The 19,125-nt window shown below is 54.8% G+C and overlaps 1 protein-coding gene across 2 annotated transcripts in view; it reads right to left on the bottom strand.

The window, feature by feature from the left end:
* LOC133356712 (serine/threonine-protein kinase B-raf-like) overlaps window positions 1–19,125 on the bottom strand; it is a 23,139-nt gene extending 4,014 nt beyond the window's left edge. The window contains exons 1-16 of one of the 2 annotated variants that reach the window (XM_061574353.1): window positions 19,006–19,125; window positions 14,831–15,070; window positions 14,263–14,366; window positions 13,951–14,053; window positions 13,552–13,700; window positions 12,992–13,099; window positions 6,382–6,520; window positions 6,048–6,099; window positions 5,778–5,887; window positions 5,325–5,436; window positions 4,352–4,436; window positions 3,629–3,805; window positions 2,939–2,985; window positions 2,111–2,229; window positions 888–1,019; window positions 287–421 (exon numbers count right to left, since the gene is read on the bottom strand). In XM_061574353.1, the coding sequence (XP_061430337.1) occupies window positions 287–421; window positions 888–1,019; window positions 2,111–2,229; window positions 2,939–2,985; window positions 3,629–3,805; window positions 4,352–4,436; window positions 5,325–5,436; window positions 5,778–5,887; window positions 6,048–6,099; window positions 6,382–6,520; window positions 12,992–13,099; window positions 13,552–13,700; window positions 13,951–14,053; window positions 14,263–14,366; window positions 14,831–15,028 (1,770 nt within the window). In that variant the 5' untranslated portion in view covers window positions 15,029–15,070; window positions 19,006–19,125. Of the gene's footprint in view, window positions 1–286; window positions 422–887; window positions 1,020–2,110; window positions 2,230–2,938; window positions 2,986–3,628; window positions 3,806–4,351; window positions 4,437–5,324; window positions 5,437–5,777; window positions 5,888–6,047; window positions 6,100–6,381; window positions 6,521–12,991; window positions 13,100–13,551; window positions 13,701–13,950; window positions 14,054–14,262; window positions 14,367–14,830; window positions 15,071–15,978; window positions 16,301–19,005 lie in introns of those variants that run through there. The other variant, XM_061574354.1, reaches the window with a different exon arrangement.

Here is a 19,125-nt window from a genome sequence, read left to right as displayed (position 1 = left end):
GTGCGCGTGAGTGTGTGCGTGTGTGTGTGTGCGTGTGTGCGTGCGAGTGTGTGTGCGTGCGAGTGTGTGTGCGTGAGCGTGTGTGCGTGAGCGTGTGTGCGTGTGAGTGTGTGAGCATGTGTGCGTGTGAGTGCGTGAGCGTGTGTGTGAGTGTGGGCGTGTGCGTGAGCGTGTGCGTGTGTGCGTGAGCGTGTGTGTGTGAGCGTGTGTGTGTGTGTGCGTGCGTGCAAGTGTGTGTGTGTGTGCGTGCGTGTGTGCGTGTGTGCGTGGGTGTGAGTGTCCTCACCTGTGTGAAGAGGGGCCGCTCGTCGCGCAGCTTCTTGAGGCAGTCGGCCATGAGCCTCCTCATGGCCTTGGGGCAGTTCCCACAAACCTTGCTCAGGTCCGGAGACAGGTAACCCCGCCCCACCATGAACAGGATCTGTGGGGGGTGGGGCGGAGGACAGGGCAGCGGGCGGGGTGATGCTTGTTCGCGTGTGTCTGCGCGCGTGTGGCAGATGTGTCCGTGTGCCTGCGTGAGGAACGGCAGTGTGGCGGTTAGCGAGCTGCGCTATGACCCCGACGAGTTCGATTCCCTCTCACGGCCAACACCAGGGACGATTATCTGAATCGGTCCTGGGGCTCCCCCAGGTCGACTCAGATTAGTACCTGCTGCAATGTGTAAACATCGCCACTGGGAGACAAAGGCGGTCGGGCGTGGTGCTGGCCACCAACCCCCTCGTGTGCCGCGCCGGCCTTTATAGGTGCTCGCTAACAGCACTTGCCCCTACAGTCTGCTAAGGCTATACAGGGGATCTTTGTCTTTGTGTTCATGTGTGGGTGTGCAGGTGTGTGGTGAACCTGGTCTCTGGAACAGATGTGTGGGTATGTGCGTGTGTGCGTGTGACCTGGTCTCGGGAGCCGATGTGCGCGTAGGGCAGCTCCTTGGCCATGAGCTCGTAGAGCACGATGCCGAATGCGTAGACGTCCGACTTGAACGTGTACGGGTTCGTGTCCTGCATGCGGACCACCTCTGGGGCCTCCACACATGGGCGCACAACATACACACGGCACGCGTTATACATCACACACACTGCCAAGGGGGGGTGGGGCTACATGACGGGGGTGGGGCTACAGGACAGGGGGTGGGTCTACAGGACAGGGGGTGGGGCTACAGGACAGGGGGTGGGTCTACAGGACAGAGGGTGGGGCTACAGGACAGGGGGTGGGTCTACAGGACAGGGGGTGGGGCTACAGGACAGGGGGTGGGGCTGCATGACGGGGGTGGGGCTACAGGACAGAGGGTGGGGCTACATGATGGGGGTGGGGCTACATGATGGGGGTGGGGCTACAGGACAGGGGTGGGGCTACAGGACAGGGGGTGGGGCCGACAGGAAAGATCCCAGTACAGTCATACCTCGGTAGACGACCGCTTTGGAATGTCGAATTTGGTATATGTCGTGTTTTGACGAGAAAAAAACATCTTGGGATACGACGCGTTTGCTAGAACTTGTATGGGTCGGGATGAGTCACCGCGTACCCACGTACACCCCGTTCACGACTGAAACAAAGCGCCGCTCCTCAGTCTGCCTGTAGATCTCATTCAGTGCACAACCATTGCTATAACTGTGAATTTTCACGTGTTTTTTTGTCATTTTAACGTGAATTTTTTGCCAATTCATTTAAGATGGGCCCTAAGAAGGTTAGTGAGAAAAGCCAAGCTACAAAGAAAATGGTTAGGATCACTATTGACGTAGAAAAAAGAGATAATAGAAAAGTATGAAAGCGGCATGCGCGTCACTGATCTTGCGGTGGCATACCGTATGCCAAGAACAATTTCGGCGATTGTGAAAAAAAAATAAGACATCAAATCAGCTAACGTTGCAAAGGGGGTGAAATTTATATCAAAACAAAGATCCTTTATATCTTATGGGAAAAATTCGCTTGGTATTCGTCATTTTCGGTAGAAGTCCTACCACTTCTGGTACGAATTAACGACGTATCCAGAGTTACCACTGTAGAAATGACAAATGACCGGGAGATGCAACACCTGTGCCACGCACCACACTCATCACACCACCACAGCCTGGTACACACAGAGCACACCCCCCCACACACACCACGCGCTCACCATCCACAGGATGGAGCCGGACAGGTTCTCGACTTGCTGAGCTCCGCTCCAGCGCGACTTGACGGTGGCGAGCCCAAAGTCGCCGATCTTCACCGTGAGGCCCTCGTGCAGGAAGATGTCTGTGCCGGCTCGTTAAGGGGGACGGCCTCAGAAGGGTCTCGTTCAAGGGGCGGTTCATTAGAGGGCAGCTTATTATGGGGGGGGGGGTAGCTAGCTACTAGGGTGAGTATGGGCACACACTTTCCACGTGTGTGCAATATTCATGTTTACAGCAACAACCGACTTTCGCTGTGACGTCACCACGGCAAACGGGAAAACTAGCACACGACCACCCTGGCACACCGCACACGTGGACACCTGTACAAAGACAAAGACCCCCGTATAGCCTCAACAAACTTTTGGGACAAGTGCTGTCGGTGAACACCTATGAAGGGCGGCACGACACGCGACACAAGCGGGCCGTGTGGCCAGCACCACGTCTGGCCGCCATGTTATCCCCAATCCTAATGTTTACAGACTGCACAAAGTATGCCTTTTAAGGCCGAGTCGACCTAGGGGAGGCCCATGACTGGTTGAGATAATCGTCACCGATGTTGGTCGCCGGGTTTGTCGCGTAGTGCCAATCGTAAAGAGACGAACACACGGGCGCACATACCCAATATGGTACACGGACAGACAAGTGTGTGCACATACCCAATATGGTACACGGACAGACACGTGCACGCACATACCCAATGGTACACAGACACAAACGCGCACACATACCCAAACGTACGCAACATACCTTGCAAAGCCCGCCCCGGCAGCGCCAGCTGGCAGTGAGGATACTGTTGGATTTGAGGTCACGGTGGATGATGTTTTTCGCGTGGAGGTAACTGAAAAAATAAAACAAGAATTATACTATGGGACCTCCTTTTCCAGTACCAAAATATGAAAATAGATTTTCCCCTTTATTCTGGCAACAAAACAGGTGTTAAGATGTTAAAACACCAGGAATCATGTGTGCATTAACCACAATACTTGTGGTCACAATAAAAACAAAAAACACTCTGATAGTATATGCATTGTCTTTGTTCTCACACCGTTTGAGACTAGGCTCGAAAGAAAGCTGTCTCTGGTGTGGACCAATCAGTTTCAAAGACAATGCAAATACTATCAGAGTATGTTTTTTGTTTTCATTCTGACCACAAGTATTGTGGTTAATGCAGACATGATTCCTTGTAAAAAGGTTTCAGTTTGGTGTTTTAACATCTTAACACCTGTTTTGTTGCCATAAAAATGGGGAAAACCTATTCTCAAGAATTATACCAACGGTGGTGATGGTGGTGCAAATTATTTATCTCGTTTACCCAGGAAAGCCACGCTGAGCCTCAAGACTCTCTGGGTCTTACCTGGTAAAATAAAAAATAGTTTAGTTTATAGTTTATCAGGAGGGTCTTGCCAAGTGTTCACAGTAAGGGGTGATGTTGCCAACCCCCGCCGCCAAACTGACGGTGGCGGCGACGGCGTCGCACTCACTCCATGCCTTGCGCCGTCTGGCGGGCGATGTCGATGAGCTGGAACACCTCGAACTTGCTCTCGTTGACGTGCAGGTGGCGGTAGAGGCTGGAGCCCTCGCACCACTGCGTGACGATGGCGAGGCGGGGCTTCGTCAGATATCCCATGAACAGCACCACGTTCACGTGCCGCGTCTTCCTGCGGGGTGCGGGGGCGGAGGGGGAAAGGGGCCGTGAGGGAGAGGCAGGGGAGAGCGGCGGCGGGGAAGGGCGGAGGCGCACGAGGTGCGTGATGGAGCAGCAGGCCTCGACGTGGTTTTGAGTAGAGCTATCACATTAACTGATGATCCGGCATGCTCACAGATTCAATTCAGCCACCTGCTCGCTCACCGGCAGTCAGTCGCCTCCTTGTCACGCTGCTGTCGCTACTATTATCGTGGTTACCATGCCCATGAAGGTCACTCACTGATTCACTCCACCCGTGTTGAGTATTCGGTCGGGACCAGGCACCGACTGTTTCGTCTCATCCATCACACTGTGTTCAACCACCAGACTGCAGATCACAACAACGACTCACCCTCTCCACACTGTAGGCCACACCAACACACTCACTCACACACTCAACAATAACAGCCGCCATTCACCACTAATTGGCAGTGACATCATCACCAGACGAGGTGCACCATGAGGCTACATTCTCAGGTCCTGATGTCTCTCCCCCTCTCTCTCTCGCTCCGTCTCCTACCTGAGCACAGCCACCTCGTTCTTGAAGGCCTGCAGCTGCTGCGGAGTGGGATCGGTCACTTTCAGGATCTTCACAGCCACGTCTCCTGCGCAACACAACCGCGGCACAATCGCGTCACAACGTGCAACCAATAACGCAGGGGGACTATAACACACAGCCATGATGCCATGTCACACACACACACATACAATCACTTTCAGGACCTTTGCATACACGTCTTCTGCACGGCACAAACGCAGCACAACCCACTGCGCTCCGGTGACACTGACAGGACACGTCCATGACAGAGGGCCCACATGGCAGTATCACAACATGCACAAACACTGCACCACGCCACGGGCACGGCTATTGCTAGGCAGGTAACCCATTGATTGGCTCGCGCCGCGATGCCACTTATTACTATGATTCAGGCTCCCGATGCTAGTCGTGGATTTGTGAGCAGCTGCTGCTGCACTCCGCCGGCACACACCAGCCACCAAACCCCACCGCCACTCAAGGCACGATGTGCCGCAAGTCACCCGATACAACAACCAGCACCGCCACCAGAGGGAACATTCACCCAACATCACCGCTCCACAGAACACAGCCTCCGGCTCTTCCGACAACTCTCTCTCGCTCTCTCCGCTCATTCCACCTCTCTCCACCTCTGTAGCCTCCTCCTTCACGTCAGGAGTACTTTACACGCGAAGAACGACTTGCATCGCATCTCATCTCAACACATTTGAAAGGGCACCTCTCACAGCAACTGTTCCTATGTGGCACAAGGTCACTCAACACTTGGCCTGTAAGTGGGCAGGAGTCTGCGAGTAGGAGGCGATGATTGCTGCCATATGTGTAATCTAACTGAACAATAATTCCATCCACTCGACTTGCCTCCCTCCCTCTCCTCTCTCACTTCCCACCCTTTAACCCCCATCCCTCTCTCCCCTCCACTCCCTCTCAAATTCCCCCACCACCCCTTCCCCCACCTCACCGTGCCACTTGCCCTTGTACACGGTCCCGAAGGAGCCCGAACCGACCATGTTCAGGAGGGAGATCTCCTCCTCCCGAATCTCCCAGTAGTAGCACGAGTCCCGGCCACGGAACTAGAGAGCGCGTGGACGTGGGGGCAGACACGCGGGGAGACACGCGGGGAGACACGCGGGGAGACACGCGGGGAGACACGCGGGGAGACACGCGGGGAGACACGCGGGGAGACACGCGGGGAGACACGCGGGGAGACACGCGGGGAGACACGCGGGGAGACAATGACACACACCGGGGCACACGGGTAGGGGGCACAAGGAGTAAGAGGAACACATGAGAAGGCATAAGGAATACCTGCGTGCTATCACTCGTGCACGTGTACGCAGCTGTGCGTGCCGTCACACGCACCGCACCGCGTGTGTGTGGTGCCACGCGTGTACGTGCCGCCACACGCGTGTACCAGGCGGTTCTTCTCGTCCGAGGGCCGGCGGATGGCGGGTGAGCGGTGCAGTCGACTGGATGTCCCGGCCCTGGTTTCGGTAGTGTCCTCCACCACTTCCACACTCGACACTGGAGCCGCGCCAACACGTGAGATGAGAGATGTGTGGAGAAGGTGGGGGGGGAGTGCAAGGTGAGGCATGCAAAATGGTGATGGGAGGAGATCGGCAGACGGGTCGCATCACACTGCTGAAACGTTGGGGAGGGTGGTTGTTGTGAGTGTTGGACTCACCCACGTCAGCAGAGGGTTGTTGCTGCTGCTGCTGCTGGGTTTGCACGAAGGACTAGGGAGAACAGGGAACACGCAGATGGTGTGTGAGTGGATGGGTGAGCGTGTGGGAGAATATGAAGGTGGGTAAGCGTGTGGGTCGGTGGGTGGATCAACGAGCGGGTGGTTGAGCGGGTGGGCCACAGGAGACGTGAGTTGTGGGTGAGTGGGAGGGAGGGTGGGTAAGAGGAGGAGGGGGTGACTGTTTGGGTAGGTCGGGGAGCGGAATAGCGGGTGAATGGATAAACGGGTGGGCCAGAGGAGGAGTCGGTGATGATGTGGGTGGGTGGGCCAGCACCTCTATGAAGCCCACATCCACGTTGCCTATGACGCTCGAGTTGATGTTGGGGGTGGAACTCGCTCGATCTCGCTGGGTCAGCTGACCTCCGTGATCGCCTCCGATGGATGGGAACTGGAAGGTTTGCGTGGATAAACGCCTGGCGAAGCACACGTGCACACACAGACAAAGATCTCCCATCTAGTCTACACAGGTTGTTGGGAAGGAGAGGAGGTGACGTCACCACAGCGCTTGTTTCAGGCTAGGTGCACTTTGAGGCAAAGGTGAAGTATTGAAGGCTCGCTGGTAGGAGGTCCCCTCACGCACACACACACAGGTACAACCACACGCACACACACACAGGTACAACCACACGCACACACACACACACACAGGTACAACCACACGCACACACACACACACACAGGTACAACCACACGCACACACACCACACCAGGTACAACCACACCACACACACACAGGTACAACCACACGCACACACACACACACAGGTACAACCACACGCACACACACACACACACAGGTACAACCACACGCACACACACACACACAGGTACAACCACACGCACACACACACACAGGGTACAACCACACGCACACACACACACACAGGTACATCCACACGCACACACACACACAGGTACAACCACACGCACACACACACACAGGTAAAACCACACGCACACACACACACAGGTAAAACCACACACACACAGGTACAACCACACGCACACACACACACAGGTAAAACCACACGCACACACACACACACACACAGGTACAACCACACGCACACACACACAGGTACAACCACACGCACACGCACACACACACAGGTACAACCACACGTACACGCACACACACACAGGTACAACCACACGTACACGCACACACACACAGGTACAACCACACGCACACGCACACACACAGGTACAACCACACGCACACACACAGGTACAACCACACACACACACACAGGTACAACCACACGCACACACACACACACAGGTACAACCACACGCACACACACACAGGTACAACCACACGCACACACACACACAGGTACACCACACGCACACACACAGGTACAACCACACGCACACACACACACAGGTACAACCACACGCACACACACAGGTACAACCACACGCACACACACACACACACAGGTACAACCACACGCACACACACACACACAGGTACAACCACACGCACACACACACACACAGGTACAACCACACGCACACACACACACAGGTACAACCACACGCACACACACACACACAGGTACAACCACACGCACACACACACACAGGTACAACCACACGCACACACACACACAGGTACAACCACACGCACACACACAGGTACAACCACACGCACACACACAGGTACAACCACACGCACACACACACACACAGGTACAACCACACGCACACACACACACAGGTACAACCACACGCACACACACACACACACAGGTACAACCACACGCACACACACACAGGTACAACCACACGCACACACACACAGGTACAACCACACAACAACAACAACCGCCATTCGCCACTAAGTGGCGGTGACGTCACCACGACGCTTGTGCCAGGCCATGTGCACCTTGAGGCCACGTGAAGTGTCGAACGCCCGCTGGCAGGAGGTCACGGGGCAGACTCAGGTGCCACGGGTCGACTGAGATGGCCGAGATGAGTGGCTGATGCACGACCTGTGCCCCCTACTGTACCAACTTGCTGTGCTTTAGCCACCCGGCGCTCCGCTCGTTGTTGTGAGCGTCGCTCCTCCGCCCTCCGTTGTTGTTGGAGGGCGACTGCCTCCAACTGCCCAGTAGCGTTCTTCACGAGCCTCCTCCACTGAGGCCGATCTTGACACCGCTGGTACCAGTCATCGGCAAGTCCACTCAGCTCCATGTCCTCCTGTACCACATCACTCCATCTCTTCTCTAGCCCGTGCCGCGCCCGTTTAGCCCCCTCGATCCGGCCGAACAAAAGCTATTTAGGCATGCGGTGGCTGGGCATGCGGGCTACATGACCCAGCCAACGCAGCCTTGCCTGCCGGAGGAGCTCACTGATGGGACTTTGCCCAGATCTTTCAAGGACTTGTGAGCTCCTCACACAATCCAGCCTGGTTAAACCCAGGATGGATCGTAGGCAGGCCAGCCTAAATGTTTCCAACCGGCGAAGATGCTCCACTAGGGGGGTCCACGTTCCGCAAGCGTAGAGAAGGGAGGGAATGACCGTGGCCGAGAAGACCTGAAGCTTCGTGCGGAGCGACAGACCAGGTAGCTTCCACACAGCGTTACGCAACCGATGAAAAGATATTGCCGCTCGACTGATTCGGAGTGAGACCTCTGCTGATAAACTGGAGCCGGTCATAAGCACACTGCCCAGGCATGGGAAACTCTCCACTCTCTCCACAACTGCCCCATCACCAATTGGGAGTTGTGGGGGTGGAGTGTCCGATGGTACAAATACCCAGGCAGGTGCTTAGTTTTGGTGGGGCTGATGGTAAGGCCCCACCTCTTAGTGGCACGCTCCAGTCTCAGCAGCAGCGTCTCCAACTCCTCTTCTGAATGAGCAGCTATTACCAAATCATCGGCATACATAACGTGGTTGACCAATAGGGAGCCATCCCTTGATCGCACCCGGGCATCGATCAGCCTCCCATTATATCTGTACCAAATGGAAATTCTCCCGGTACAGCTATTGAAGGCTTCACGAACTACGCGGTCAAAATAGATGTTAAATAATGTGGGAGCCAGAGGACATCCCTGTCGCACCCCAAGGTGTACAGGGAAAGGCTCCGACTCCCGGCCACGTAGTTTTACCCGGGCCCGCTCACCATCATGAAGGTCCTTAATGATCGTGAGCAGAGGGTCAGGGACTCCGAAAGCACGAAGAACAACCCAGAGCCCAGTCCTACTGATGGTATCATAGGCCTTGACCAGGTCAATAAAGCAGAGATGTAGGTCTTTTTGGAATTCCCTACACCTCTGCTGTAGCAGACAGACAGAAAATATGGCATCTGTGCAGGACCGCCCTTTCCTGAAACCGCATTGGGGCTCCGCAAGCCTCTCCTCAGCGTGCCTAGCAAGGCGATGTTGAATAATCCTTGCCAGGACCTTACCCGGCACACTGAGGAGTGAGATGCCCCTGTAGTTGTTACAGTCGGTATGGTCCCCCTTTTTAAAGAGGGGGACCACCAGGGCATCCTTCCAGTCCTGCGGAACCCGTCCAGTGGTCCAGACTGTTGTTATGATGTCATATAGGGCAGTCTGTGCACAAACGCCACCCTCCCTCAGCATTTCGCTTGGGAGATCATCTCTGCCCGGTGCCTTCCCTGGTCTCAGACTCCGGATCGCCCTCAGTACTTCCTCAACAACTGGCACCTCAGCCAGCCACTCACAGGGGGTGACCTCTTCCAATATTTGAGGCACCGCAGCCTCAGCAGGGTTATCACCACTTTGTGCCATGATGTTTTCCTGGCTGAGAGAATTTCCCTCCCCCAGGACCTCACAGAAATGCTCAGCAAATCTGCAAACCTGTTCCTGGGGGTCGGAGATTGGATCACCGTTTTTTCCTCTAATGATGGTAATATGTGTGGCGCTGCAGGTTACTTTTTTGATGGAGTTAAATAGTGATTTGTGATCACGGGCCACTGAGGCAGACTCCATCTCCTCAGCAACCCACGACCACCAGCCATCCTTACAGCGCCTTACAACCACACGCACACCACACACACAGGTACAACCACACCCCACACACACACACAGGTACAACCACACGCACACACACACACACAGGTACAACCACCCGCACACACACACACACACAGGTACAACCACACGCACACACACACACACAGGTACACCCACAGCACACCCACACACACACAGGTACAACCCACAGCACACACACACACAGGTACAAACCACACGCACACACACACACACAGGTACAACCACACGCACACACACACACACAGGTACAACCACACGCACACACACACACACAGGTACAACCACACGCACACACACACACACACAGGTACAACCACACGCACACACACACCACAGGTACAACCACACGCACACACACACACAGGTACAACCACACGCACACACACACACAGGTACAACCACACGCACACACACACACCAGGTACAACCACACGCACACACACACACACAGGTACAACCACACGCACACACACACACAGGTACAACCACACGCACACACACACACACAGGTACAACCACACGCACACACACACACAGGTACAACCACACGCACACACACACACACAGGTACAACCACACCACACACACACACACACAGGTACAACCACACGCACGCACACACACACACAGGTACAACCACACGCACACACACACACACAGGTACAACCACACGCACACACACACACACAGGTACAACCACACGCACACACACACACAGGTACAACCACACGCACACACACACACACAGGTACAACCACACACCACACACACACACAGGTACAACCACACGCACACACACACACAGGTACAACCACACACACACACAGTACAACCACACGCACACACACACACACAGGTACAACCACACGCACACACACACACCACAGGTACAACCACACGCACACACACACACACAGGTACAACCACACGCACACACACACACACAGGTACAACCACACGCACACACACACACACAGGTACAACCACACGCACACACACACACACACAGGTACAACCACACGCACACACACACCACAGGTACCAGCCACACGCACACACACACACACACAGGTACAATCACACGCACACACACACACACAGGTTACAATCACACGCACACACACCACAGGTACAACCACACGCACACACACACACAGGTACAGCCGCACGCACACACACACAACACACAGGTACAGCCGCACGCACACACACACACAGGTACAGCCGCACTACACAACACACACACACACAGGTACAACCACACGCACACACACACACACAGGTACAACCACACGCACACACACACACACAGGTACAACCACACGCACACACACACACACACAGGTACAACCACACGCACACACACACACACACAGGTACAACCACACGCACACACACACACACACAGGTACAACCACACGCACACACACACACAGGTACAACCACACGCACACACACACACAGGTACAACCACACGCAACACACACACAGGTACAACCACACGCACACACACACACAGGTACAACCACACGCACACAGGTACAACCACACGCACACACACACACAGGTACAACCACACGCACACACACACACACAGGTACAACCACACACACACACAGGTACAACCACACGCACACACACACACAGGTACAACCACACGCACACACACAGGTACAACCACACGCACACACACACACACAGGTACAACCACACGCACACACACACACACAGGTACAACCACACGCACACACACACACACAGGTACAACCACACGCACACACACACACACACACAACCACACACACACACAGGTACAACCACACACGCACACACAGGTACAACCACACGCACACACACACACACAGGTACAACACACGCCACACACACAAAGGTTACAACCACACGCACACCCACACACAGGTACAACCACACGCACACACACACACACAGGTACAACCACACGCACACACACCACACAGGTACAACCACACGCACACACACACACAGGTACAACCACACGCACACACACACACACAGGTACAACCACACGCACACACACACACAGGTACAGCCACACGCACACACACACACAGGTACAGCCACACGCACACACACACACACAGGTACAATCACATGCACACACACACAGGTACAACCACACGCACACACACACACAGGTACAGCCGCACGCACACACACACACACAGGTACAGCCGCACGCACACACACACACAGGTACAGCCGCACGCACACACACACACACAGGTACAACCACACGCACACAACACACACACAGGTACAACCACACGCACACACACACACACAGGTACAACCCACACGCACACACACACACACAGGTACAACCACACGCGCACACACACACACACAGGTACAACCACACGCACACACACACACACACACAGGTACAACCACACGCACACACACACACACACAGGTACAACCACACGCACACACACACACAGGTACAACCACACGCACACACACACACAGGTACAACCACACGCACACACACACACAGGTACAACCACACGCACACACACACACAGGTACAACCACACGCACACACACACGTACAACCACACGCACACAGGTACAACCACACGCACACACACACACACACAGGTACAACCACACGCACACACACACACACAGGTACAACCACACGCACACACACACACAGATACAACCACACGCACACATACACACACACAGGTACAACCACACGCACACACAAAGGCACACACAGGTACAACCACACGCACACACAAAGGCACACACACGCAGGCAAGTGAAGGGCGGGGGGGGGGGCATTGTGTGGATGCTGCCTGTGGATACCTGGAGGTGGTGGGCAGCACAGCAGAGTGGGGGGGACCAGAGAAGGTGGCGAAATGGAAGGTGTGGCCCTCCTGGCGGACGAGACTCGGGGTGTAACACTCGGTGAGCCTGTACAACGATAAAGATCCCCGTGTAGCCTTTAACAGACTGCTGGGGCAAGTGCTGTCAGCACCTATGAAAGCGAACAGGGCGCATGAGAAGGGGTTGGTTTGGCTACCATCACGCCCATCCACCTTTGTCTCCCCAGTGGAGATGTATCCACAACGCATCAAGGCACTCATTTAAGGACGATTTAGCCTAACGGAGGCTCAGGCATGAGGGAAATGGAGGACTGCTTCAGATATTCGTCACCGATGTTGGTCAACAGCGGGAATCAAACTTGGGTTGTCGGGTTCGTAGCACGTGTACTTTTGGCTCGTTAGTGGCGGGTCACATAAGCACGGCTCGTTAGTGGTGTGTGGCTCGTTAGTGGTGTGTGGCTCGTTAGTGGTGTGTGGCTAATTATCGGTGAGTGTGTGGGGGTGGCTTGTTCGCAGTGCGAGTGTGTGTGCTGCCCTTACCGCAGGCGGTTCACGTTGATGCACATGACGGGCACCTCGGTGCTGCAGCGCTGGTGGAACTTGTAGCCGCATGTCTGGCAGCGGAAGCCCTGGAACATGAGCTTCAGGCAGAAGTCACAGAACGCCAGCCGGAAGAACGTCTTGCGCACCTGGGGGGCGGGAAGCGGGAGGTGGGATGCGGGGCGTCGGAGATGGGGGGGCGGGGAGTAGGAGATGGGGGGGCGGGGCATACATAGAGGCGGGGTATGGGAGATGGGGAGGGCAGACGGTGAAATGAGGTGAGCTGCATACCAAGTTGCGCTGCATACCAAGTTGCGCTTGGTGTGATGCTTTGCAGTTCGTGTTGAATGGCGGCAAGTGATGCGAGGTGAGCATGGTGGCGATTGGTGAGCTGCGTACGAAGTTGTGGGTGGTGACCGTGACGTTGTCCTTCAGCTCCACCTGGAGCTCCTCGGTGCCAACGCTCGCCATGTCCACGTCCCAGCTGAGAGCCGACCTCATGCTGCCCGTCACACCCCGCGTCGCACATCACACAACCCTCGTCACATCCCACGTAACACACCACGTCACACACTGCATCACACGCCACGTCATTATCCCGCATCACACGCCACGTCACATCACACCCGGCGCGCGATGCCAGTTCCAGTGGCGTGCTGTGCCAGTTGCGGTGGGACGGCGTGTATGCACCGGAACCGGGCGGCGGCATACCCGTCGCGCACTGTGAAGACATTGCAGTAGTCGGGGATGAGGCCGCGGATAGCAAGGGCCTTGTTCAGGCTCTCCCTCACCGAGGAACCACCCCGCACGTGCACCTGCACACACGCACGCACGCACAAAAGTCCCCCGTGTAGCTTTAACAGACTGCTGGAGCAAGTGCTATTAGCGAGCAACTATAAAGGCTGGCACGGCACACGAGGGCGTGGTGTGACCATCACGACGCCCGGCCGCATTTGTCTTCCCAGGGGTGATGTTACACACCGCACTAGATACTCATTTGAGGCTAAGTCTACCCAGGGGAGGCCCAGGACCGGCTCAGATATGCAGGAATCAGACTCAGGTTACTGGGTTCGTAGGGCAGTCCGCTAACCTTTATGCTACCACCACCACTCCGCCACCACGTTACCCCCTCAACATGTTATCATCTCACCAAGACACCACTTCACCACGTTACCACCTCACCAGGCCACCCCCTCACCAGCTCAGCACCTCAACAATTTACCATCTCACCATGTTATCACATCACCACCCCACTATGTCACCGGCGTGGGTCACTCACCACGGTGCGCTGTTTGTTGGGCAGAGACACGCGCAGCAGGCCCGGCGTGTCGCCCTGCTGCTGTGCATTCTGGGAAGGGCTGCTGGGTCCTCCTGGTGCATGCTGGGAGCGGGAGGGGGAGGAGGGCGAGGGGGCATGCGGGGTTCGGGGGGGCGGGGGGGACTGCGTTACGCAGCCCCCGTTACGAGCTGCCTCCATGAGGGGGGGGCGCAGGATGGGCCTCAGTCGGTCAGCACAGCCCTGCAGAACAAAGGCAAAGATCCTCATATAAACAAAGATTCCCCGCATAGCCTTAGCAGACTGTTGGGGAAAGTGCTGTTAGCGAGTATCTATGAAGGCCAGCATGGCACACGAGGGGGTGGGTGGCCAGCACCACGCCCGGCCGCCTTTGTCTTCCCAGTGGCAATGTTTTACACACTGCACCATGCACTCGTTTGAGGCTGAGTCGACCTAGGGGAGGTCCAGGATCCGTTCAGATAATCGCGACTGATTTTGGCCGTGAGTGGGAATCGCCGAGTTCGTACCTCAGCGCGCTAACCACTACACTAGCTATACTTATACACTCACCCACTTAATTACACACACACACTCACCCATACACTCAAGATACCCACTCAATAATTTACTCAGTCACACAATTACTCACTAAACGGAATTACCCACTCATTTACTCACTCAATGTCTTGAACACTGACTCACTGGTTGCTCTCTCGTTCAACCACCGCAAACGCGCCCAATCACACATTCACTCACACGCTGACTCGCTCACTCCATCCACGACTTGTTTTCTACCTTCGGCAATTTCACTCAATGTTTTTTTCATTAATTAATTTGCTTACTCATTTACTCACCCAATCCACTACACATTCACTCAGTCACGAATTCACTCTCACAAGCTCTCACTCACTTCTACACTGTTCCACTAAGCCACTCACTCATTTGTAATTATCACTCGCCCAATCCTACCCTCCCACCCTCCGTCTTCCTCCGTCAGTCACGTGACACAAGGTGTCCGACAACAGATTTTACAGCACCGGCGATCGAGCTAATCCGCCCGCGACCCGCACGGCCACCATCATCACGACGACAACGATGACAATCGTTACAACCACAGCCCCGCCACCGCCACACCTCTCCCCAATGCTCACCACTACTCCCCACCGGTAGCCATGGCTGTCCACCACGAGCCACCACTGCCCACCTCTCTCACCCCCTACACCGAGCTGCGGCAAGCGGCGCCTTTATGAGGCCGCACCTTTGCCCGCGCGACTCACGCTTGCGGTGGGGAAAACCCGGAGTGGCTCGTTTTATCTGATGAAACCAGAGCCGGCCCCGAGGGTGGGCAGGCACCACACACAGGCCCCTCCCGGCCACCACAATCGTCAGCTCCTCCATCCGTCTGTCCTTTAGCCCGTCCGTCTGTGGCGTGGAATTTGAACCCAAGCGCCACCGGGGTCGACTGTCGTCTAAACCAAGAACTCTGGTTTTGGTCGGCTTCGCTAACCGGTAGACCGGTTCCCCAAAAACATTTGGGATTCCAAAAGCTTTTGTTTAACACGCCTGACTCTGCTGATGATACCCAGAAAGTTCAAACCAGTGCAGAGTTTGCTTGTTTAATTAAACAAATTCTGCTTGACAATCAATGTCTGGAAAGCCAATACAGTATGCTGAAGTTATTAAACAATATGTAATGTACATGTGGAAAGACAAAATGGAGATCTGCTTAAAAATGTCTAAACATTGAGAAGTGATGGTACACGCCGGGAAAGGCCATGTGTAGTGGCACCGACAGCAAGTTCTCAGACATTGGGATGGTCGGACACCACAACACACAGACACCGGTACCCGAGGATATTTATAATCTCGCCCGGCGTAGGATCCAAATTTACCCGACCACCGCCCCTCTCGGGGTGGGGTGTAAGTGGTGGGACGTCCCTTCCACACGGCTAATAAGGCAACGAGTGTGGCACAGTTTCTCTCACGAGACCCCCCCCTCATCCCGACAGGAGCCAGCAGAGCATGTGTGATGCTGCCTGGTTAAGACGAAACGCTCCACAGATAAGGTGCGAGTCAGGTGCCAGGGTTAGTGTCAGTTTCATGGCCAGGATAAGGTTAGGGCCATGGGTAGAACAGGCCTATGGGTAATGTTCGGGTAAGGGCCAGCGTTTTGGTTAATGTTATGAGCAGGGCTAGCAAGAGGGTTAAGCTGATAGTTAAGATTAAGATTGAAGGTGGGGTTAAGGTGAGTGTCAGGACTAGGGTGATAAGAAGCATTGAGGGTTATGGTATAGCGAGAGAGGGGGGCCCAGCTCCTTAAATCCTTGTAAAGAATCCTGGCTGCTTTCAAATGATTATGCTGCTCAATACCGATACCAGTCAATTACCAGGTGACAGCAACTCTCTCCTCTACAGCCTCCCCACACCCCTCACTGCCCCACATCGTCACTGCAGACATTTTAGCTGCACAGTAAACGTGATCACATCTCCCCAATCCCACAATCTCTCCACCGGCTCCCGATCCAATCTTCAAGATCTTCCATGGCCTCGCCCTGTATGCCTCTCCCTTCCCATCTCGCTCTACTCCCCTCCACGAACTATCCAAATCCAAGGCTTTCGATCGGAGCACCCAGCCAACTTTCACTCAGTCGAAGGTCGCTCATTCTACTCTGCTACACCAAAAGTCTACAACTTATTTCCTCAGTCGTCCGTGCTGTCGACTCCCAGCCCCCATTCAAGCCCAGGCTCAAACATTGCCCTGCTTCTACCACATACGACTGCCTCTATGTGCTAAAGGAGCCCACTGTTTCTGTACATCCTCTTGAGATGCAGTTGCGTTTTGCCACCGCTATACAATTCCGAGTTTTAATAGGGTCCACTGACCACTTTAACCTGCTCGCAATGCGTGAAGGGGCATCGCTATCGCTGGCTTCAATAGCAAGTTCTCACTAAGTGCCCAACAGCAGCAGGGGCGACGATGACACGGCCCAGTGGTAGCGAGTTTGCCGGTAGATGAACCCACAGATACGTGCCCCGTCTGCTTGGCAGTGGATGTTAAAACTTCCCGTTAAGTAATTCAAAACGAGCAGGACATCGACAATACGAAGCTACAATTTCACATCGCCATATCGTGCCCAACGATGAAACTACTAGGGGTTGTGAAACATCACTCCTTCGTAACAGCATTGCAGTATAACAATGGTGCAAATACCAAATGTACGAAATCGATCTTTTTCATGATAAATGTCGTATACCAACCTCCACCCGAAAAAGTAAATGTGTGAAGTTTGTCACGTGAACAGAACGTGCAATGTACGACTACTTGAGCACACCGGTGTAATAGAGAGCACCACTACACAACATTTCCAATTGTAAATTACAATTGTAAATGTTTTTCGTAAATAACAATTATAAATGTTGCGCTGAAATAGTAATAATTTGGCACTTTCGACACCACCACTTTTAATAACCCCACTCTTTATCTCAACCACTATCATCGTATGTACAATGTTTTAATTGCTGGAAAGCATCTTGGAATAAGGCGTTATGTAAATGTTATACGGGAGAGCGGGTGAGTTGAGAGTGGGGCTCAGGAGGAAGAGCCGGGTCAGGGAGGAGGAGTGGTTATAAACTACTTTCTATGTTCATAAAAGACGTTGTCTGGGTTACATCGCGTAAATGTGGCGTTAAACCCGCCACCACCCGACAGCCGATTAATAAGGTTTGTCACGTAACACAAAACATGCCCATTCGTTACGAGTACAGCACACGGGCCTGGCTACAAATGACAGCTCAACAGAGTGGATTATCACGTGGACATCTACAGCAGCAGTAGCCAACAATTCCGGGAAGGAGATCGAAGTCACGGAGTATTCCCCGTGAGAGGGGGTGCCCTGCATCTGCCTCTCTGCCTCTCTGCCTGCAGCCGTGCGCCTCGACCCCGCAGGGAGTCCAGGAAAACGCGGGGCCCCCCTCGCGGCCTACCCGCAACACCTCTCCGCCCCGCACGAAACCCCCGCAGGAAATCCCGGGCTCGGCGGCCACCGCGAGGCTCGGAGACCGAACGTGGCCGATCGCGCGCCGCGCACGCGAGCTCACGGGGACAGGGAGGGGGGAACTTTAACAACAACGACGACGACGACAACAACTTCCATCAAACTCGAGAGGCGATCACTCACCCGGGACCCGCCATGGCGTGACGTCAGGCACCGCCCAGCGGACGGCCTCGCCCCCTCAACTTAAAACCCCGCCCATGATCTAAGCCCCGCCCACGACTTAAGCTCCGCCCACGATTTAAG

This window comes from Lethenteron reissneri, chromosome 55 (genome assembly GCF_015708825.2).
Source record: "Lethenteron reissneri isolate LAM-NWPU_2019-01 chromosome 55, ASM1570882v1, whole genome shotgun sequence".
Lineage (NCBI taxonomy): Eukaryota > Metazoa > Chordata > Hyperoartia > Petromyzontiformes > Petromyzontidae > Lethenteron > Lethenteron reissneri.
This window is presented reverse-complemented; position numbering and strand designations above follow the sequence as displayed.